A 22,766-nucleotide genomic window follows, 5' to 3' on the forward strand; every position below is an offset into this window, starting at 1 on the left:
CTGTGGAGATAATGGAGTTGTTTAAAATATGGACTATTGGAAAAGATGCAGCAGAAAAGGTTAATTTTAGGACCCATGGAGGGGGAGGTGGGAAGTCGAGATATTCAGAGGAATCTTTAAATGTGGATGGTTATATTGTTATAATTTTATATTTGTAAAATCAATTTATTATAGAAGATGAAGCTTCACTTTCAGGTAGAGCCAGTGATCTGGAAACTGATATATACGCTGTTGTCCTCTCCAGATCTTGGTTTTCCTACAACTGCCTTCCCCTAACCTGGTGCCCTCTAGGTATTTTGAACTACACCTCCCATCAGCCTCTGCCAAAACATCTGGAGGGCACTAGCTTAAGGAAGGCTGTTCTCATAACCAAGAAGTTCAGATGGCCTAGATGTTTACATCAAATTTAGAATCATAGAATTGTAGAGTTGGAACCACAAGGATCATCTGGTCCAAACCCCTGCAGTGCAGGAATCTTTTAGCCAACATGGGGCTCAGACCCATTTCTCTGAGATTAAGTCTCCTGCTCTACTGAACAAGCTTGAAGTGGTATAACTGCACCACTCTAGGTTGCTTACAATGCTAGCAATAGGAACCAGGGGATTCAAATATCGGGAGTTCAGCCCTATACTCATGTAGGACCCTGGCAGAGACACATGCCCGACTGGCATGTTCTCTCCCTCCTGGTCAATCGTTCGGGAGCTTCAAAAGCTTTCTTTAGCCCGAACATCGCAGCGACTGATGCCAACAGACACAGGCACACTTAGGGATCCGCAGAGTCTTCGCAGCTTGCGTGACAGACCTCAGCAACTCAGCATTTTGGCTAATCTACTTTATTTACATATCAACACACACGGAGCACTGCAACATGGCTCCCTCTCTCTCTAGCATCAGACAGCAAAGAGAAAAAGAACAAAGGACAATAGTCCCATTTCACGGAACACAGTGACACAAATATCCTGTCTCTGTCACTTCCAACTCCGTGGAGTCAAAACATACACTGTCATGTGATAGACAACAATCCCACGACTGCAATCATGGAGCAGGAATTCTAACATCAAATGCAAAAACAGCATCCAATTTTATGGCCCAGGGAAAGCTTAGTTTCATGGAGGGTGGGGTTCACAATCGGATCTGGGCTTAAAGCCTGTGTCTACTGTGTTTTCACCTTGCTAAAACTCTGCAGGTCACGGAATCCCCAAAGGGAGTGAAGCTCTTAGAGGAACTTCCTGGAGACAGAGTCAACATGGCAGTGCAGGTCCGAGGCGGTCCTTCAAAACATGAGAGCACAGGCTGGGTTTTGGTAAGTTCCCATTGCACTATATAGTTCAAGAGTGCCCCTCCGTACAGCAGTAGATTCCCTCATTGCGAGAAGTGAGGTTACAGGGAACCAGACAGAGGGCCTTCTCGGTGGTGGCACCCGCCCTGCGGAACGCCCTCCCTTCAGATGTGAAGGAAATAAGCAGCTATCTTCTCTTTAAAAGACATCTGAAGGCAGCCCTGTTTAGGGAAGTTTTTGATATTTAATGTTTTATTGTTTTTAACACTTGATTGGAAGCCGCCCAGAGTGGCTGGGGAAACTCAGCCAGATGATGATGATGATGATGATGATGATTGTAGTGGAGCAGCATTGCTGAACAACAAATAGAGCAGGATGATGTGTGGACTATAAATCCATTATTATTGCATCAGTGTTGCAGAATATCCCTGGGAAAAACCCATCAGTCTTCCCTTGTGGCAGCTGCCGTGAATTCTGAATCTATGAATTGTACAGACATGAACTAACCCTTTTGGTTGCTACGGTTCACCTTTTCTTCTTTGTGTGTCTGTCTCCCTTCCAGATTAACCCACTGACAAAAGAAGACGAGGGCATTTACCAGTGCCATGCTACAAACATGGTGGGAGAAACACAAGCAGAGGGGAATATTAAAGTCCTAGAGCAAAGCAAAAATAAGAGGGGTAATTTCCCGGCATCGGATGACATGAAGTAGCAAGGTAATGTTGATGCTGCTGGTGCTCTTTGAGTCTAGGAGTGCCATTTTGAGACATTGTGTATGTCCAGCTTGGGTCATAGTTGGCACTGATTTGTACATGGTTTACATGATGTTCTTAACTAAAAGGTTCCTGCCCGGAGGAGCTTACAGTGTTAATTTCAACTCAAGGAGAGAAAGGCAGAGGCATGAATACCAAGGAATTTCTAGAACAGCCTTAAAAATAAGCCTTCATAATAGTGCACTAAGAGGCTGGCAGCCAGTGTTTCTGTCCAAACGTGGGAAATCCCTCCTCAGCAACTAGCATGTAAATACTAGTTAGCAAGCCAGTTTGGGAAAAGCCTTATCCCAAACAAGCTAGTGGAATAAAGTACAGCAGATGGATGAGTTTCCTTTCCTCGGAGATCCATCCCTCTTCCCTCTCTCACCTGATTGGAATTATACGCTCACCTCCATGAAATTCCTGGTCTACTATCATGCTTCATTCCAATGTATTTAAGGGTTTCCCCCCCCCCCCCCAGGATTGGGGGTTAAGACAAAGGCTTCGTTTTTAAGCAGCTTAGTGTTGTTACTGTACTGAGGACAGGTAAAAGGAATTGTAGAGGGATTCTTGGAAAGAAGATAAAGTCCTAACCAGAGAAGAATGGCAGATGAAGTTGATGGATTATGCCCCAAAATAGCTTAACAACTTTGCGCTGCCCCCTAAAAAAAGTTTGACAACTCTGAACTCCCCCCTAAAAAAAACCACTGGTAGATCACTTCCATTTGTTTTTTTCTGGGAGTAGATTGCAGCCTCTTGGGAATTGGACATCCCTGGAATAACACTTGTAGTTCAATGGGAATTTTGGACATAATGGAGATGTAAAAGATTTGGATTATTATAAAAGATGCAGGAGGAAATGATTTACAATAGGACCCACAAAAGGGAGGAGGGGAGTCCAGGAAATTCTTTGGAAGCTTGTTTTTATGTTGTTTGTTGGATATGTGATTGAAAAACCAAATAAATATTTATTTATTTATTTATTTATTTATTTATTTTTTAAAAAAGAGGAATTGTAGAGGGATTCCATTTTGCTCATCATCCCATTTTCAAAGCCCCTTGCAGGATAAAGTGTGTTGTGAGATGGGTGTCAACAAGTTTGGCACAATCACACCTGAGGACATATAACACCTGGTTCAGGGATCTCTCAATCTGCCTCCCCCCCCCCCATGTACTTTAAGATCAGCTAAGGAAGCCCAGCTTAAAGTGTCTCTGCCTCTTAGCCGTCAAGTAAATGGGTGGATACAACAGTTGCACTCCATTCTCCTCCCATCTGTGGAACTTCCTTCCTAGAGAGGAGTGTTCATTATTGAGCTGCTTTTTACATGGTGAAATGTGGGCATGTAGACAGGTTTTTCCCAATTTATTGCTGACAGGTTGGGGGGTTTTTTGGTGACATGTTCTTTCAGGTGACAGACTTTGTCATTTAAATGTGATTTTATTGCAACTACTGCGTTTTCACAGCGCTGCAAGCTGCTTTGAAAGCCTTTTGAGGCTATCAAATGGGAGGGGTTAATAAGGCTCAAAACAAGTCAGCAAGCGAGCATTGAGATTATTCTTTGAACGTAAATGCTCCAAAATCCAGAAGGATAGGGAAAGCGGTTTTCTTATTTGCACTGTTCCCACAATAGAGTGGATCATGTTGCTGGAAGCAGTATTCTCCAAGAGCAAAGATTCTTGTCATGCACCGAGTACTTCCATCTTCTAGGTATGCCTCCAGGCATGTCAGTATTTTGCAGGAGATTCATGCAGATGCTTTCGGTTTGCACAATTAAAGTGTCATGTGGCCCTAGCATAACATATCCACTTGAAAGAAAATCTCAGAGTTAATCCCTACCACAAAATACTGACAGCCTGGAGACAATCTGAGAGAGAAAGCAATCAGAAAATGGGTTAAAAAGAGAAGTGAATAGTAGTACAGTGGTGCCTCGCAAGACGAAATTAATTCGTTCCGCAAGTTTTGTCATCTTGCGATTTTTTTCGTCTTGTTAAGCACTGTGTCGGGAAAGTTTTGGAAAAGCTTCAAAAATCACCAGTCTTTAAAAACCTCAAAAAAGGCTACCACACCGCGTTCTATGAGTTGCTCCTCGAAATCAAGTCGCAACTGTATTAACAGTGTTAAGAAAAAGGAAACAAACTTGCAAGGCGTTTCGGTCTTGCGAAGCAAGCCCATAGGGAAAATTGTCTTGCGAAGCAGCTCAAAAAACAAAAAACCCTTTCGTCTAGCGAGTTTTTTGTCTTGCGAGGCATTCGTCTTGCGAGGTACCACTGTACTTGCTTTTCTACAATTTCCGTATCAATGTGGCCCTCTAATTTGGCCAAAGGATCTTGCAAAGTGGATTTTGCTGCACAACCTTTGGGTGGAGGTTAGTAGTCTGAATGCATCACCAGATGATCTCACCCAATAACTGTCTTTTCCCCTCCATCCCTTCCTTCTAGGATGAAGTGATCTGACTACCTCTGAGGGAATCAGAGCCAAGCAGACTAGAAACCCATGGAATAGTGATTTGCTTTCTTAACTTGCTGAAGACTAGAAGATACCATTTTGATATTCTTATTAATTAATGGTGCAATTTGCACACCGTTTTCTTAGAGTGTCTGATTAATACTGGGCATGTAGTGAATGATGTAATAAATGCTCAATAAAAGCATGGTTGTTGTTTTTTACACTCTTAATTTTTTCTCTCTTTGTACTGCCGCTCAGATGTAGTTCTAACACAGCTCCCAAGCAGCCTCTCCTTGTCTCACTGGCTTCTCACTGCAATTTACTATAAAAGACAAATCTCAACAGTAGAACTATAATACTTGTATCTTTGAAAGTAAACCCAAAGGACTATTTGTTGTTGTCGTGACTTCTGGCAGTACACTGTCAGTTGTCTTTGCTTAATCTTTAAATAAGAAAAGGATCGTGACGTTTGCCCTCATTGTCCATACTCCTATGCCTTTAACCTATCATTTACGCAAGGCAGAAGAGCAGGGCAGGCAAAAAAGAAAAAAGAAAAGATGTAATCCTACATAATCTTAACTAGGAATAAGTCCCATTGAATTCCATGGAGCACACTTCCACGTAAGCATAGGATTGTGCTGTGGCACTGCCAGAAAATTTCAGGCAAATTCAGTCATTCTGGTAGCACTTGTGGGCCAAAATAGCATCTTCAGATGCTTAAACAGAAGACATTTTTCATTCTCAGCATTAGTCTGCATGAGAAATGTAGGCATAGCTTTCCTTCCCAAGATAGTGATTGCTTACAAGGCGCAATTTTCTAGCAGATCTGTGATTTCTCTCCTTCCAACGCCTCAAAAGAGAGGATTCATTCCTGATCAAAGAAATCTACACTAATCTGCATGACCGACAGCTGAAATAGCTATTTAAAAACAGCCATACTAGATTTTTGCAAAGAAAAAGCCACTGGCTGCTGACACCTGGTGGATACTTTCATACACTGAAACACGCAGCAATTTCTTTTTGCAGTTAAGGAGAGCAATTGACACTCTGGTACATCATTGGTTTTTAACTCACTTATAGTAAATCTGGTATCGCTGACTATTTGATATGGGGAAAGGAAGACTCACTAATAAGATTGCCAGCCTGTTAATAGTTTCAAGGATTGCCTTGTAGAATTGCACCAAGACGAGAACTGTCTCCCAAGAACCAGGTGCCCTTTTAAAGTACAGTGGTACCTCGGGTTAAGTACTTAATTCGTTCCGGAGGTCCGTTCTTAACCTGAAACTGTTAACCTGAAGCACCACTTTAGCTAATGGGGCCTTCTGCTGCTGCCGTGCCGCCAGAGCACAATTTCTGTTCTCATCCTGAAGCAAAGTTCTTAACCTGAAGCACTATTTCTGGGTTAGCGGAGTCTGTAACCTGAAGCGTATGTAACCCGAGGTCCCACTGTATGCCTCTTCTGCCTGTGGATGTTCCATTTAGGTATTCTGGCTGCTAATTGACCTATCTCCCAAGAATTTGTCTAATCCTTTTAAAAAGCCATCTCAGACCCCATCCATATGCGGCAAGCAATAGCGTAGAAGCCACTGTGATATGGCTGTTCCCAATGGTGGTATGGGGAGTAATGCTGCCAGCCCTGTCACGCCTAACCCTAGCTCTCATTCATGAGCCTCATATTGACATAAATGGCTTCTTTTTGTCTGCCCAGAAACAACTTGCCAGTCAACTTCACTGCAGGATCCCAAGTTATAATTATGAGGGGGATGAACTTATCTGCTCGGCACCATTTTCTGCTGCCTTCTTTCCAATGTCATCCTGATTCATTAAGCAAAGAGGAAGACTAGTCAGATCCAACTTTGACACTACTTAGCATCAATTGGTTTTTAAATCTTTGCATTTTGAAAAGCCTAGAACATTATCCTTACTGTTCTTCATTCCTGCCTAGTCACACTAAGCTTCTACTATCCTCCTCGCATTATATGTGAAAAGACATTTGCAAAGGGAATAAAATTCTCTACAATGACTGTAATTGTAGAATGCCATGTTAGAACATATGCCACATTTTATTTCAGCCATTCAAGATTTAACCACCAAGATTGCACAGGATACAATGAGATACTCTGGTGATAACCATATCATTAACATCTCAGAGATAAGCTCTGTTCCAAAGAACTCTGTTTACAGGTAACAATTTTCCCAAATCGGTTGATATAATCTCTGAAGAACAATAAATTTGTACCGAACATAAAGAAACCGCATACTGACACATGTAAATAACAGTTATTGGCTTTCTCTCTTCGGCTCTTCTACAATCTTCCAAATATTTCAGTAGGAAATGTCTGGATGCATTTGTCAGGATACAGAGCCTCTTCTTTGCAGCCCATTCAATGGGAGAGCAACCACTGTCCGCCTGGGTCTTCCATTCAGTGCGTCCTTTATGTTCTTTTGTTTTCATATGCTTTCCAGCTTCTTTAAAATGAATGGAGCTGAAGAAAGAAGCATACACCCATTTTTAAAGCCACCTAGGTTTGTAGTCATAACCACATAGCAGTGAATTCCATAAGTTAACTGTGCATTGGCACAGAATGTGATCAACCACATGCTGGAACAAATGAAGCTTCTGAACTATACATTAGTTCTAAACTTGAGCATCTCCCAATATTCACTGGTTGCTTCTGATAGTTATTCCATAAAGCATTCCTATATAGCGATTAGATCATCTCTCCCCCCTCTCCTCGAATACTCAATCTAACCAATTACATTTTCATTCCTAGAAAATCTATTATTCTAACATTCTCAATATATTTGCTCTTCCCTTCTCCAACTCAATCTATATATTAATTTCAAGCAACATACAGCTGCCCAACTCTCTTGTCTCACTGCTGTATCGATGGAATCTCCATTTCGCGTCCCAGCAAAAACAAGCGCACTATTTGTACCTACCTACCATGAGTTGATGAAAAATAACTTTGTGTTTTGAATTTTCATATCTTAACACTACAATTACAACTCCAGTGGAGAATCTCTGGCCTACAAGGCTGCTCTCATCACGTCTTGCCCACTGTCTGGCTTCAGAGACCCAGAAAGAAAAAGGAGTTAAGCTAAGTGTGTGTGGCTCTAACGTGATTTTCATTCCTATTATTTCCAGCAATTCTTTGTAGAATTGAGCTTTGGGAGTTTTGAAGTTTGGAGACACATCTGCCACATTAATTACATTCAGTCGCATCTTGGATCTACAAGGTGGAGTGAAAATCTCATCTCCAAGAAGTGGTGTGTCATAAGGGGAGCTCTCTTAAAACAGCAGCATCCAGAAGGTCGCACAGACGTTCCACTTGCACTGCTGTGGAGCTAGTCATTTGTATGCCAGCACTTTATGGGGAACACGTAATTTATTACACACCTTTAGGCACCAGGCAAAAACGTTCCTCTTTAACCAGGCCTTTGGTTGATTTGATTTACATCCGATGCCCTTTTAAAATGTGTGTTGGGGGGGGTGTTACTGGGTTTTTATTTTTATTATGTATTTTGTGGTTTTTTATATTGATTTTATTCTGTGAACAGCCTGAGACCTCTGGGTATAGGGCGATATAGAAATTCAATAAATAATAATAACACAGAATGAAATGTCCTTTCCATTTAGGTACATCTGACTACCACCCCCGCTTCCCTTTACCTACAGCACACTGTAGGTAAAGGTAAAGGTACCCCTGACCATTAGGTCCAGTCGCGGACAACTCTGGGGTTGCAGCGCTCATCTCGCTTTATTGGCTGAGGGAGCGGGCGTACAGCTTCCGGGTCATGTGGCCAGCATGACTAAGCCGCTTCTGGTGAACCAGAGCAGTGCACGGAAACGCCATTTACCTTCCAGCCGGAGCGGTACCTATTTATCTACTTGCACTTTGATGTGCTTTCGAACTGCTGGGTTGGCAGGAGCTGGGAAAGAACAACGGGAGCTCACCCTGTTGTGGGGATTGGATCTGCCAACCTTCTGATTGGCAAACCCTAGGCTCTGTGGTTTAACCCACAGTGCCACCAGCGTCCCACACTGTAGGTAAAAGGTAAAGGGGCCCCTGACCATTAGGTCCAGTCGTGGCCGACTCTGGGTTCGCGGCTCTCATCTCGCTTTATTGGCCGAGGGAGCCGGCGTACAGCTTCCGGGTCATGTGGCCAGCATGACTAAGCCGCTTCTGGTGAACCAGAGCAGCGCACGGAAACGCTGGTTACCTTCCTGCTGGAGCGGTACCTATTTATCTACTTGCACTTTGACGTGCTTTCGAGCTGTTAGGTGGGCAGGGGCAGGAACTGAGCAGTGAGAGCTCACCCCATCGCGGGGATTCGAACCGCCGACCTTCTGATCGGCAAGTCCTAGGCTCTGTGGGTAACTACACCCAATTGTGACTCCTTGTGTGTGTGGAAAGTGAGATGATAAAAAGGCCTTGGCGGGGCTGCTCTTTGGAACTCCCTCCCTAGGCAAACTAGGACCGGCAGCTGCAGGCTTTGGCAGGCGCCAACCCGTCTTGGGCCGGCCCTGCCTCCGCCTGCCCTCGCTGTCCCCACGGCGGCGTCTCGCAAGGCCCTCGGCCCCGGCCCCCAAGGCCTCTCCCCCCTCGCCCGCCCGCCACTCACTGATGCGCAGCGCGACCACGTAGATGAGGAAGGTGCGCACGGAGGAGAGGACGTCCTCGCGCATCTTCCGCTTCAGCTCCTCCGGGTCCAGCTTGGGCCCCAGGCCCTCGATGCGGAACATGGCCTCCCGCACCACCGCGTCCCTCAGGCGTCTCCCCTCACGGCTCGGCTGGAGCGAAAGGCCGCTGGCTAGAACTCGCGCCGGAAAGGGCCTTCCTGTTCCCGCCCTCCGCGGGATTTCCTGTACGGGTGCCCGCTAGGGACACACCTCCTTCCCCACGGTTGCCTGGTGCCCTCTACGGGTCGCCGCTAGGGACAAGCTTCGTTCCCCGTCGCTGCACCGCTCTCCTGTACGGGTGCCCGCTAGGGACAAACCTCCTTCCCCACAGTTGCCTAGTGCCCTCTACGGGTCGCCGCTAGGGACAAGCTTCGTTCCCCGTCGCTGCACCGCTCTCCCGTATGGGTGCCCGCTAGGGACAATCTTCCTTCCTTCCACTAGAACCGACCAAAGAACGGGAAAAGTAGTAGCAGCGTTACGAGCCATAAGAAGATGGAGCGATGCTACTTGAGTGCCAAGGGGATTTTTATTATTTTTTAGGTTTGCATGAAGGGCAGCCCTTAGCCATGTCTACTTAGAAGTATTAAAAGCCCTATTAAATCCGAGGAAACAACATTTTGAATTGCTGTGACTCCACTGAATCGCATTAATCGTCTTTTGGGAGACCGAAATTTTAATAAGGAATGGGGAAAACTTGTAATTTACCTTGAAAACCATTGAAACAGTTGAAATCGTTAGTAGGGTTGAAATAACACTTGTTGTTTAATGGTGAATTTTGGGCATAATGGAGATTACATAAAAGATTATTATAAAAGATGAAGGAGGAAATAATAATAATAATAATAATAATAATAATAATAATAATAATAATAATAATAATAATAATAATAATAATAATAATAATAATTTATTGTTTATACCCTGCCCATCTGGCTGAGTTTCCCCAGCCACTCTGGGCGGCTTCCAATCAAGTGTTAAAAACAATACAGCATTAAATATTAAAAACTTCCCCAAACAGGGCTGCCTTCAGATGTCTTTTAAAGAGAAGATAGCTGCTTATTTCCTTCACAAATATCTAACAATAGGACCCACAAAGGAGAGGAGGAAAATCCAGGGGAGTGTGTGTGTAAGAAAGGGAAAACAAACTCCAAGCGTTGGAGATGGGCAGTCAAGTTGCTCATCCATAACAGTGACCAGAGGAGGAATAACCACAGAGAAGAGCCACTGGTTTGTCTGTAGCAGCGCAACCCCAGCTGCGACAAAACACCTTTCTCCTGTATCTGACTCTACAGCCACAGCAGGCGCTGTAGATGTCCGGCAGTTTTACTTCACCCATAAAGGTGCACTCTTCCACTGTCTCCTGAGACAAACGGATGTCAACCACGGATTATTGTGAGCCGCTTTCAGCTGAACATTTGTAGATGGAAAAGGAGAATGCAATATTTATATCACATCAGATCAAAGAGCGCTTCCTCTATGTTATGTTATGTTAACATACAGAACAATGGTATATAGTTTTTGTCAAATATGCAGGGATTTGTGAAATGTAAAATGAACCATGGAAAGAAGAAGGGAAGTCAATATCTTAAGGCTGTAAAATGAGTATTTTAAATTGCAAAACAGAAGATTTAATAAAAATTGTGTGTGTGTGTGTGTGTTTGCTCTTGTTTTTTGTTTTTTAAAAGACTTTTGCCCTGCTCTTCTGGCTCCCAGAGCACCTTTCAAATAGCAGTGGTGGTGAAGAAGAAGAATGAAGAACAGTTGTTTGCAAAGAAGAAGAATGAAGCTTCATTGGGTATTTCCAACAGGTGTCACACTAATTTTTTTCCATGTCTTAGCTGCATGGACTTTTAATTAATGGAGGACACCCATTTCCTAGTTCCTCAAACCTCTTTTCCCCTCCCTGGACAGGAAGTGAAAGCTTCTTACTGGGTGGGGCAAAACAAATGAAGAAACTCATAAATTGGGACTGGGTGAAAGTCTGTTCACTCTGCAAACACACAAAAAAGCAACGTCTTTCTAAACATGGCAGAAACTGCAGAGTCTTGCAGCCGGGGCACTCACAGACGTGTGTTTATTACAGCATAAACTCTCAAAGAGGGTTTTGTCAGATGCATCCTGCTCCGTTGTGGGAATTGTTTTATTTTCGGGACACTTCTCTGTGCTGTTGCCTTTCAGAGGGGAGGCAACAGGGGTAATTTGTCCAGGCACTTGCACTTGTCAGGCAGGGTGGCGGGCACATCAACACTCCCACCAGAGGAGAAGAGGAAGGGGAAAGGAGGCTCAGATGAATCCAATACCTTTGTTTTCACTTCAGGCCTATCAGTGGCGTAGCGTGGGGGGTGCAGGGGGGGCGGCCGCACTGGGCGCAACATCTGGGGGTTAGGGTTAGGGGGCGCAAATCCACGGGTTAGGGGGCGCAAATTACTTGCCTTGCCCCGGGTGCTGACAACCCACGCTGCGCCACTGAGGCCTATTGTGTGTGCCTGCCTCCAAGAAAGGTGTAGAGATTGGTGACACAAGAATGGGCCTTTTCAGTGGTGCCCCCCCCCCCATTTATGGAGTGCTCTCCCCAGAGAGGCACACCTGGTGCCATCACTAGCTGCTCTTAGGTGCCAGGCAAAACATTCAAATTCACACCAGCCTTTGGATCTTGATTTTAGAGGGGTACAGTAGAACAAGATCTGTTCTTGTACATATTATTTGTGTGTATTGGGCTGTTTTATCCTTGTTTATGTAAATCACATGGGGGGGAGGAAGTACCCAATAAAATATTATTATTATTATTATTATTATTATTATTATTAGCTGAGCCTTCTAGAACTACCAGCAGCTGCAGAGGTTGAAATGATGGCGAAAGCAACAGGCATGCTTTTTTTACTATTCTGCATGGAAATAATTATTACGCTGCCAGCAGGGGTCGTTCTCTTGTTAGATTTAAAATTAACTTTTTCAATGGTTCTTCACCCTGAACTGCCCTGGTGGAAATCGGATGTGTAATTCAAGCTGGGATGAAGTGGAGAAACGAGGGCAGGGAAAGTTGTCAGTATTCATGCAGACCCAGATTTCACATCACTATGCTCTAAACCAGTGTTTCCCAACCTTTTTTGGGCAAAGGCACACTTGTTTCATGAAAAAAATCTCGAGGCACACCACCATGCCAGATGGGGAAAGGTCACTTTTTACTTATGTAAAAAAAAAATAAAAAAATAGTAACAGCATAGAAGGTAATGGTTAGGCTAGCATCCCTCTTCCAAATATATTAGGTTTTTATTTGCAGGGACTGTTCTACATGGGAAAGCATTCAGCACTGTCATTCTCCCATCTGCCATCTGAATTGGTACTATTCTGGGTCAACTTACTCTGCTGCATGGCACCAAGTGTGGGGGAGGGGGCAGAACAGGTTTCAGATACAGGATATTAAGCATACACGTACTTCAGATTGAACTGGTTGCTTGCTTTGCAAGTTTTCATTTCCCAAATGACTGCCTTGGCAAGCGCAATACCTACCAGGCTCAACGCCGGTCTCGCGCTGCCGCTTCCCGCGCTCTCAAGGACCCGGGAGGAGGAAGGCGTGAAGTGAATCCCGAAGGCGCGAAAACCTCGCGCATGCGCAGGCCTTTCGCCTGCAACAGCCCAGTAGGCCGGCCAAAGCGAGCGGCGATGGGATGTGGGAGGGAGCTCGCTCGCCGCCCCGCGTGTGCCTATGTGGGGCACGTTACAGCCCCGTGACGTCAGCGCCACGCAGGCAGCCAGGCAGGCAGACGGCGAGAGCCCCGCGCTGGGCGGCCTCTCCTCGCCGCCGCTGCCCCGCCTCTCGCCGCCCGACTCGCCCGCCTCCCTCCCACGGCACACCAGGCAACGTCTCGCGGCACACTAGTGTGCCGCGGAACACCGGTTGGGAAACACTGCTCTAAACATCTACTCCAAATCATCCTCCTCTCTGCAACCTTAAGCTAGTTGTTGAAGTCCTTCAGAGCAGCTGGTTTCTGTACAAAACAGAAATTAATAAAATGCAACAGTCTGAGGCAGTGTGGTGTAGTTGTTAGAGGGCTGGACAAGGACCTTGGGAGACTAGAGTTCAAATTTCCACTTATCCGGGAATCTCAATGGGCCAGTCACACTCAGCCAAATGTACGTGTGTGTGTGTGTATGATTGAGCAAATTATGCAATCCCTGGAGAAAGGACATGGGCTGAAGGATCCTTGAATGAAGGCATTAGTCAACTATTTTCCAGCTCTGTCTTTAATAGATTTAAATAATGAGACCAGATAGCTGTGATTATAAAAGGTAAAGGTACCCCTGCCCGAACGGGCCAGTCTTGACAGACTCTGGGGTTTGTGCGCCCATCTCACATCTATTGGCCGGGGGCCAGCGCTGTCCGGAGACACTTCCGGGTCACGTGGCCAGCGTGACAAAGCTGCATCTGGCGAGCCAGCGCAGCACACGGAACGCCGTTGCTGTGATTATACACTAGTCAAATTAAGCCCCTAAATAACCTATTCATTTTCCCTGATGGCATGATGAATGGCTGCACTGACAATGCAGCTTAAAAGGTGGCAATCCTTTGCATGCTGTGTAAACGGACCTATTGTGTCTGCTTTGCTTTCATTATCATCACTTCCATCATTTTATTATCATTATCGCCACCTGGAAATGCAAAACCCACCTGTTTCCCAGGTCTGCCTCCATCCCTAGGCAAAACACACAGGTTCCTTGGTAGGTGAAAAACAGGAGGGAAGAGGAACTAGGTGTCAGGTGTGTGCGCAGAAGCCAGGCCCTGTGACCAATAGGACTCTGCAGGACTGGGGCCTTCCTAAGTTTGTTATGAAGAGGCAAGGCGCGGTCACACAGGTGAGGCTGATTGGTAACTCACAGCACCTGGTGGCAAGAGCCGGGAAGGGATATAAGGTCAGCATATTCCCTTTGGCTCTTTGCCACAGCAACACACTTCTTGCCTTTGGCTTCTTGCTTCCTGATCCTTGAACTTCGGCTTCTTGACTCCCTGCTTCTTGATCCCTGGACCCCTGACTTCGTGACTCCTTGCTTCCTGACCCCCGGACCCTTGGCTTCTTGACTCCCGGCTCTCTGACCCTCAGACTCTTGGCTTTCTGACTCCTGGCTTCTGGACTCCCGTTCCTGCTCCCACCCCGCCATCTTGCCCCCGGTCCAGACGTCCCCAGCCAGGACTTCGATTGACCGTGAACCGGACCGTGACACTAGGTATCCTTAATATCAACAGTGGTAGAGATTCATTTCTGGAAAATGGGGCATTAGCTGCTGTTGTGCTGGTTGTTCCAGCAGGTCTTGGTACAATCTGAACTCTCCTCCGTGGACCTTCCCGTGAATATCTGCCACACCCTCCCATGTTCTTAAGACTCACAGGAACATAGGAAGTGGCCTTATCCTGAGTCAGACCAATGGCCCAGTATTCTGCACCGACTGGCAACAGCTCCCAGACAGGAGATTTTCCCCATCCTACTTGGAGACACCGAGAGTGAATCTGGGGCTTTCCACGTGCAGACCAGATCCTCTGCCCTCCCTTATTCTCTGTTAGAAACTCATTTTGCCAGTCTATGGCAGCACTTGCCTAAGTGACTCAGTTTGCTCCTGTTCCCAAAAGCTACAGAGAGATGAAACATGTCACGAGCAAATTGATGGGGTAGACCAAAGGCAAGGAATAGTATTGCTGCAAAAGTCGGGTGTCTGCCCGTCTTTCTGCCGAGCGGTGGCAAAAGCCCATGGGGTCCCAGGCACCCATCCCTTTGGGGAATGGAAGACACTGTGGAGACTGCCATGGCTTTAAGAAATATGGTTTATTCGCCTATTTACACCTTCAATCTGCATGGAAGAAATCCAGGTCGTACAGCATGGGCAGTTCAAGAGGCAGCAGCACAGGCAGCCTTCAGCCACCCTGCCCCAAATGGACCTCAGCTCTTCTTCCTGCCTCTTCTTTCCAGCAACCCTTACTCCCAGACCAGACTTCCTTTTCCTGTCACCTCAAATATACACCCCGTCACCTTGTCAACCTTTCAAACCTCTGTCTCTGTCCACACTTCAGGGCAAGGGGGGAAGGAGTTCTCTTGCACCGGCAACAGGCCCTCAATGGCCCTCTATAATAATAATAATAATAATAATAATAATAATAATAATAATAATAATATAATAATTAATAATAAGGTAAAGGACCCCCCCCCCGGGTGGTTAAGTACAGTCAAAGGTGGCTATGGGGTTGCAGCGCTCATCTTGCTTTCAGGCTGAAGGAGCCAGTGTTTGTCCACAGACAACTTTCCAGGTCATGTGGCCAGCATGACTAAACCGCTTCTGGCGCAACAGAACACCGTGACAGAAACCAGAGCAGCACATGAAAATGCCGTTTACCTTCCTGCTGCTACAGTATCTGTTTATCCACTTGCAGTGGCATGCTTTCAAACTGCTAGGTTGGCAGGAGCTGGGACAGAGCAACAGGAGCTCACCCCGTCACGGGGATTCGAACTGCCAGCCTTCTGATCGGCAAGCCCAAGAGGCTCTGTGGTTTAGACCACAGCGCCACCCAAGTCCTGTCTTCCCTTAATGGCCAGGCTACCCAGGAATTCAAAACCTATAAGAAGCAGCATTCAGGCGCAGGTGGAAAACTGTGATACCTGGTTGTCCATCTGTTAAAAGGGCCCGTTTCGCACGAGAGCAGGTTGAGAGGCAATCCCCTAATGCGTGTGACCTTGATCACAAATCACCCACAGCAGGATAGATGCATGTCCCACTGCGATTGCCACTAGGCATCACAACAGGGATGTAATTCAATTGCGGTGCAATGTGGATTTTGTTTTGGCTGATTAAACGGAGCAGCCGTCGTTTCTGGCTTAGACAACATCTGCCGTTGCATGGAATTAAGCCCATGTCCCCTTCTCAAGACGGCATACTTGGTCATTCCTTCATTCTGGCTCCCTGTGCGACCACATATTGGCACAATTGCAGGTAGCCATGTATGTCCAACAGGAATGTAAATCCCAAAGGCGCAGGTCAGAATAATGGCAAGCCCACATTGCAGCACCCGTGAATGTTTGAGCCACACTTCTTGTTTTTAGTCAGACAGGATCATTTGGGTGGTGGCAACTGATGCCAAGCATTGTCCAGTGGAGGGTTGCAGGTAGAGGTTTCTGGGTCATAGCCTGGCACCCAAATCGCAGCTTTCGAACGGGAGCGGAAAGTACAGCTGATTTGGGCAATAGATATAGGACACAATATACCGTATTTTTCGCTCTATAACACGCACCCGACCATAACACGCACGTAGTTTTTAGAGGAGGAAAATCCGTAGGCATGCCACCCGTAGGCATTTCCTCCATAACACGCACAGACATTTCCCCTTACTTTCTAGGAGGAAAAAAGTGAGTGTTATGGTGCAAAAAATACAGTAGATTTTAACCTCTGTCTGGGGGAAACTCTGGAAAAGTGACTTGAAATTTACAGCATATTACTCTTTGAAGGACAACTACTTTGAAATGATTTACAGCTGGTATTTAACTCCAAGTAGGTTTGCTAAGATGTGTAAGACTGAATCAGACTAGTGCTGGAGATGCAGAGAGGTGGAGGGAACGTTCTTTCATATGTGGTGGACTTGTAAAAGGGCAAAAGAGTATTGGGGAAAAGATCCAGAATGAATTGAAAAAAAATGTTAAAAAGTACTTTCCCAAAAAAACCTGAGTCCTTTCTGTTGGGGATAATTCAGACTGAAAGTACCAAGTGTCAAAAAAGGTTATTTATGTATGCCACTACTGCGGCCCTTGTTTTGTTAGCCCAAAAATGGAAAACGAGCGAAGTTCCAACCAAAGAAGAGCGGCAACTTAAGTTGACGGAATATGCACAGCTTGCAGAAGAGAAGAACAAGAAGAACATGCATTTAGAGAAGACTGGAAAATGTTTATTGAATATATGAGAAATAATTGTGTACAGCTGAAAACGCTGGCAACATTAAGATAAATTCAACAGTGTAAATAAGTTTTGATGGATGCAATAATGGAATACTGAATGGTATGGTTTCTGTAGAAGTGCAGGGATTTATGATATGTAAAATGAACCATGGAAAGAGAAGAAGGGAATTCATAGATATCTTAAGGATGTAAAAATGAGTATTTTAAATTGTAAAACAGAAAATTTAATAAAAATTATATCCAAAAAAGAAAGATAGTAGAGCTGATTCCAGGTTTCAGGTCACTCCCAAAGCTATGCCTCCCAGTGGGACTGCTTGGTCAGTGTTTCTAAGGCTACTGGCTGACTTGGTAGCAGCAGCCGAGTCTCAGATACCACAGCCATTTAAATTTCCCACAAAATGCCCTGGCGTTCCAGGGTTGCAGGGCATTGCGGGGAAACCAACTACAGCTAGTGAGGAATTCTGCAGCACAGTTGCAGATGGAAGTGATTATGTACACATGTTTTGCAATTGCATGTTTCATTTGCAGTTCAAACATTTATGGTAACTTGTATCGATATTTTCAGTTTTCCTTTGTGAACCGGTTTAAAGTCACCTGCCCGGTAACGGCATATTAATTTTGTTAGATAAATATAAAAAAATAAAATTTTGATGACCGCTGCTTTCCAGACTCAGCCACTGCTGCCAGATAAACCCAGATTCAATATAAATTCAATAAATAATATTTTTTTGGGGGGGAGGGAGCAATTGGGTGGTTGTTTCTATTTTTATTATGTATTTTGTGGTTTTGTATCTCAATTTTATTCTGTGAAGCGCCCTGAGACCCCCCCCCCAGCTATATAAATTCGAGGAAGAGGAGGAGGAAGAGGAGGAAGAAGAACTGTGGAAATGTGCAAACAGGTGAGTGGGCCCTGCTGGGGCACACAGGACCTAGCAGCTGCCAAAAGGTGCCAGTAGTTGGCGCTGCCCCTGGCAAGAGGTGAGTGTCATTCGCCACTCTTGTTTCTCTGCTGTGAACCTTCCCAGGAAAGGAGAGGCAAGGGCTTGGTAGGGGAGATGCAAGCTCCTCCCTTGCCTCTCCCAGTGTGAGACTTGAGAAGGACAATACAGAGAGAGTAGACCCAACCCCTTAGATTGATCATCATAAAAAAAAGTTTTATCAAAGAAAGATAGAACTTTTTTTATGTATGCAACAACAGCAGCAAGAATACTCATCGCAAAGTATTGGAAGACACAAGATCTACCCACTCTGGAAGAATGGCAGATGAAGATGATAGACTACATGGGACTGGCTGAAATGACTGGCAGAATCCGAGACCAGGGGAAAGAGACGGCGGAAGAAGATTGGAAGAAATTTAAAATTTATCTTAAGAAATATTGTAAAATTAATGAGTGTTAAAATGTTGTGGTTATAGAAAGTAAGAGATTACAGCTGAAAAAGATTAAGTAAAAGAAAACAAAAGGAAACAATTGGATAAAATTAAGGGGGAGGATTTGCTGAAACAAATTTGGAAATTGGAATGCAGAAAGGGGAGGTATGGGGAAGTCGGTGAAGCAAGGTTTAAGAAAAAAGAGGATTTGAAATTATACATGTTTGTTTGTTTCGTGTGTGTATGTTTGTATTGTGTAATATGTGTGTTTTTATAATTTGTGAAAATTCAATAAATATTTATTTAAAAAAAATAGATTGATCATCATCTGCAAGTGCAGCTTTCTCCCGATTGAAGTACAGAGTGTTTGAGGACCGGGACATTTGCAGAGAAACCAAAATGCTTGCTTGCAAAGCGATTGTACTGCCAACCTTACTGCATGCTTGTGAAACGTGGACCTCTTATAAACGCCATCTCCAACTCCTTGAAAGATTCCATCGACGATGTCTCCGAAAAACTTTACACATCACTTGGGAAGACAGGCGAATTAATGCCAGTGTACTGGAAGAAGCAAAGATCACCAGTGTCAAAGCCATGATTCTTCAACATCAACTTCGTTGGACTGGCCATGTTGTGCAGATGCCTGATGATCATCTTCCAAAGCAACTACTCTATTCCAAATTTAAAAATGGAAAGTGTAATGCTGGTGGTCAACAAAAGAGGTTTAAAGACTGTCTCAAGGCAAATCTAAAAAAAATGTAGTATAAACACCGACGACTGGGAAACACTGGCCTGCGAATGCTCCAATTGGAGAACAGCCTTTACCAAAGGTATCATGGGCTTTGAAGACGCTCAAACTCAGGACGAAAGGGAGAAATGTGCTAAGAGGAAGGCATGCTTGGCAAATCCACACCGTGATCAGCTCCAGACAGGAAACCAATGTCCCCACTGTGGAAAGACGTGTGGATCCAGAATTGGCCTCCACAGTCAAGTATGGACTCCATGTTAAGACCGTGTTCATGGAAGACAATCTTACTCGGCTATGAATGATCGCCAAAGAAGGTTGATCATCAATGCACAGATTCAGAGAAGTTTCTCCTGGTCTTCTCGCTGCTCGAAGGTTCCTGAGGGATTAGAGTGAAGTCATGCAAGTGCTTCGTCACTGCTCTGCACTTTATATGAGAAGTTTGAGGAAAGCAGCGGCCTCTAGGGAGTTCACACATTCACACATTGGCAATTAGCAGTTATCTATAATTCATCCTCACTCCTTCCTTTGGCAGAGGCTGGAAGCACTGCAGACGCAGAATCCTGAGCCCCTTGGGAGCAGCAGGTGGAGGAGCACTGATGGACAACACACATGCCAAAGAGAGATGTGACAATCTTTTCTGAGGTTAAGAGCTTCAGAGAGAGGTGCAGGTTTTAGGAGATAAAGACGGAATTGGGATCCTCAGAAATCCTTTCTTCCCCGAGAGCAAATGCCACCCATCGTTAACGGTGAGATCCCATGCATGTTTACTCAGAAGTCAAATCTACTTTGCTCATCAGACTTACTCCCAGATAAGTACTCTGCTGATGGATAGAAAGGGCAATCCTATACTACACTTGCCTGAGAGTAAGTCTCATTGAACTCATTGGTACTCACCCCTGGGCAGACATGTATAAGACCGTGCTCACATTCAAATTGTGAATCTGTTTCGTTCCATTAATTTTCTTCAATTTGGGGAGCAATCTGTGGAGATTTGTTAATATCTGTTGCTAGAAATTCAATTTCCAACTGTGTGTGTGTGTGTGTGTGTGAGAGAGAGAGAGAGAGAGAGAGAGAGAGAGAGAGAGAGAGAGAGAGAGAGAGAGAAGGTCACTCAGATAAGCTTTTTCTACGAAAACTCTTATGCTGAGTAATTTAATATAAATCAAATTGCAATAGCTGGTTGCTAGAAGGAATGGGAAGTTGATGTCACTGTTCTGTTCCATCTTGTAATCCCTCAAGAGCCATTTCCAGCTGATTTTCAGCCTGGCTTTTAGTTCAAAAAAAGGCAGTCTCTGCGGAGTCCAATTCAGCTGGCAAACCCAAGCTCAGCCTGATCCCCCAATGTCATCGTGAGTCATGTTTATAATTTGGTGTTGAATACCGTTTAAAAACTCCCTTCTCTGACTTATGAAACAGGCATCTCCTGCAGAACAGAATACAGCATCGAGCATCACACAGAGATCTGGTGTGCTGTTATCAGAGAGAGGAAGGGATCATGTGATCTCAACAGTACTTACAGGGCAGAGACACAAGAGGCATTGTTAATATCAGGATGGGAAGTTGAGCGAGATGAACTGGAAGTCCCCACATAAACACAACATGGCCTTTAAACTTCAATCATGTGCTCTTGTTGAGGAGTACATGCCACTCACTCTCTGAGAATAACACACCAAGAGAACCGTCTCTTTGGGGAAGGGCTTGTGGTTCAGTGATAGAACAGGGGCCAATTTGCAAGTGTTTGGCACCACTTTTGAGTGAATTGGACAACGTAAGATTTTTTGCGAAATCCTGACCCTGCCCGCAGGTTAGGGCTCCGAGGGCTGGTTTTTGGACCTTCTGTGAAATGTGTTGTTTGCACCGCCGAATGTTGCAGGAGAGAATTTGCAAGTGTTTGGCACCACTTTTGAGTGAATTGGACATCAGATTTTTGGCAAAACCATGACCCCTGGTGGGTTAGGGCGCCAGGGGCAGATTTTGTGGGGCGCCGTGAAACGTAGTATTGTCACCGCCAATCGTTGCAGAGGGCCTTTTCTGGGTGTTTGGTGCTGTTTTGAAGAGAATTGGACGACGTCGGGTTTTTGGCAAATCCCTGCCTCACGAATCAGGGCGCCAGGGGCTCATTTTATGGCCTAATGTGAAGCCTAGCGTTTGCACCGCCAAAGGTTGTAGGGGACCATTTGCAGGTGTTTGGCACCGTTTTCTAGTGAATTGGACAATGTTGGATTTTTGGCGAAATCCTGACCCTGCGGGTTAGGGCACCAAGAACTGGGTTTTTCGCCTTCCGTAAAACGTGCTGTTTCCACCACCAAACATTTCAGGGGGCCCTTTGTCGGTCTTTGACACCACTTTCGAGTGAATTGGACGGTGTTGGATTTTTGGCAAAAACCTGACCCTGTGGCGAGGGCAGATTTTGTGGGGCAGCGTGAAACGTCCCTGCTTCCAGTTGCCTCCCTCCTGAAGCTGCTTTTCCCTAGAAGAAGCAGCCATTGGGGTTTTATTGCATGCAGTCATATTTAACTTGCTGGTTTGCTCTCCGCAGACCTTGTACAGTGGTGCCTCGCAAGACGAAAAGAATTCGTTCCGCGAGTCTTTTCGTCTTGCGATGTTTTTTGTCTTGCGAAGCACGGTCCGTCGCAACTGCGCCTCTTCAAGCAGCTTTTAACAAAAAGCGCAAGATGTTTTCGTCTTGCGAAGCAAGCCGATAGGGAAATTCGTCTAGCGAAGCAACGCAAAAACCCTTTCGTCTAGCGAGTTTTTCGTCTTGCGAAACCACTGTATCCAAGTAGTAGTAATAGTAGTAGTAGCAGTAGTACGGTAATTTATTTATACCCTGCCCATCCGGCTGGGTTTCTGCTAAACAAGCTTACGAGAGAGCTACATGGAGATGGATGGAAGAGACAGCCCTGACCGGAGTAGAATGGCAAATCCAGTTGATGGACTATGCAAAATGGCAAAACTAACTGGGAAGCTCAGGAATCAAGAAAACAAGAAATTTTAAAAAGAACGGGAAATGTTTATAATTTAAATGCAAAATTATGGTAAATAGGTTAAAACATTAGCAGGATTTTAAATACACTTGTAATGTAACAGAATGTACAGCGGTGCCTCGCAAGACGAAAATAATTCATTCTGCGAGTCTTTTCATCTTGCGATGTTTTTCATCTTGCGAAGCACGGTCCGTCGCAACTGCACCTCTGCAAGCGGCTTTAAGAAAAAAGCGCAAGACGTTTTTGTCTTGCGAAGCAAGCCCATAGGGAAATTCGTCTAGCGAAGCAACGCAAAACCGAAAAACCCTTTCGTCTAGCGAGTTTTTCGTCTTGCGAGGCATTCGTCTTGCGGGGCACCACTGTATAGATAACTTAGGAAGATGAAAAATTGGAGATATATTTATATGCAGTTGAAAATGGAATGGACCTGTGGAAGGGATGGGGTGGAAGTCAGGAGATTCAGAGCAATTTAGTACTATTTTTTAATGTATGTTTATTTTCTCTTTCTTTTTCTCTCTTTGAAAATCACATAAAAAGATTATTTAAAAAAGGATAGAGCTACGTGCAGTA

At 45.0% G+C, this 22,766-nt stretch overlaps 2 protein-coding genes across 2 annotated transcripts in view; one reads left to right on the forward strand and one right to left on the reverse strand.

Moving 5' to 3' along the window:
- The window catches only part of IGFBPL1 (insulin like growth factor binding protein like 1), a 41,573-nt gene extending 36,866 nt beyond the window's left edge, over positions 1 to 4,707 (forward strand). Inside the window, exons 3-5 of the mRNA XM_081176944.1 lie at positions 1,187 to 1,303; positions 1,842 to 1,995; positions 4,471 to 4,707. Of these exons, the coding sequence (XP_081033070.1) occupies positions 1,187 to 1,303; positions 1,842 to 1,991 (267 nt within the window). The 3' untranslated portion in view covers positions 1,992 to 1,995; positions 4,471 to 4,707. The remainder of the gene's footprint in view (positions 1 to 1,186; positions 1,304 to 1,841; positions 1,996 to 4,470) is intronic.
- Positions 4,708 to 6,521: 1,814 nt separating this feature from the next.
- TOMM5 (translocase of outer mitochondrial membrane 5) lies at positions 6,522 to 9,341 on the reverse strand. Its single transcript, XM_081177128.1, has 2 exons — positions 9,104 to 9,341; positions 6,522 to 6,963 (listed from the first exon to the last, which is right to left on the reverse strand). The coding sequence occupies exons 1-2, from the start codon at positions 9,222 to 9,224 to the stop codon at positions 6,929 to 6,931; spliced, it is 156 nt and encodes a 51-aa protein (XP_081033254.1). The 5' UTR covers positions 9,225 to 9,341; the 3' UTR covers positions 6,522 to 6,928.
- Between the last annotated feature and the right edge of the window lie 13,425 nt (positions 9,342 to 22,766).

The sequence above is a fragment of the Podarcis bocagei genome, assembly GCF_964188305.1.
Source record: "Podarcis bocagei genome assembly, chromosome: 17".
Taxonomy (NCBI): domain Eukaryota; kingdom Metazoa; phylum Chordata; class Lepidosauria; order Squamata; family Lacertidae; genus Podarcis; species Podarcis bocagei.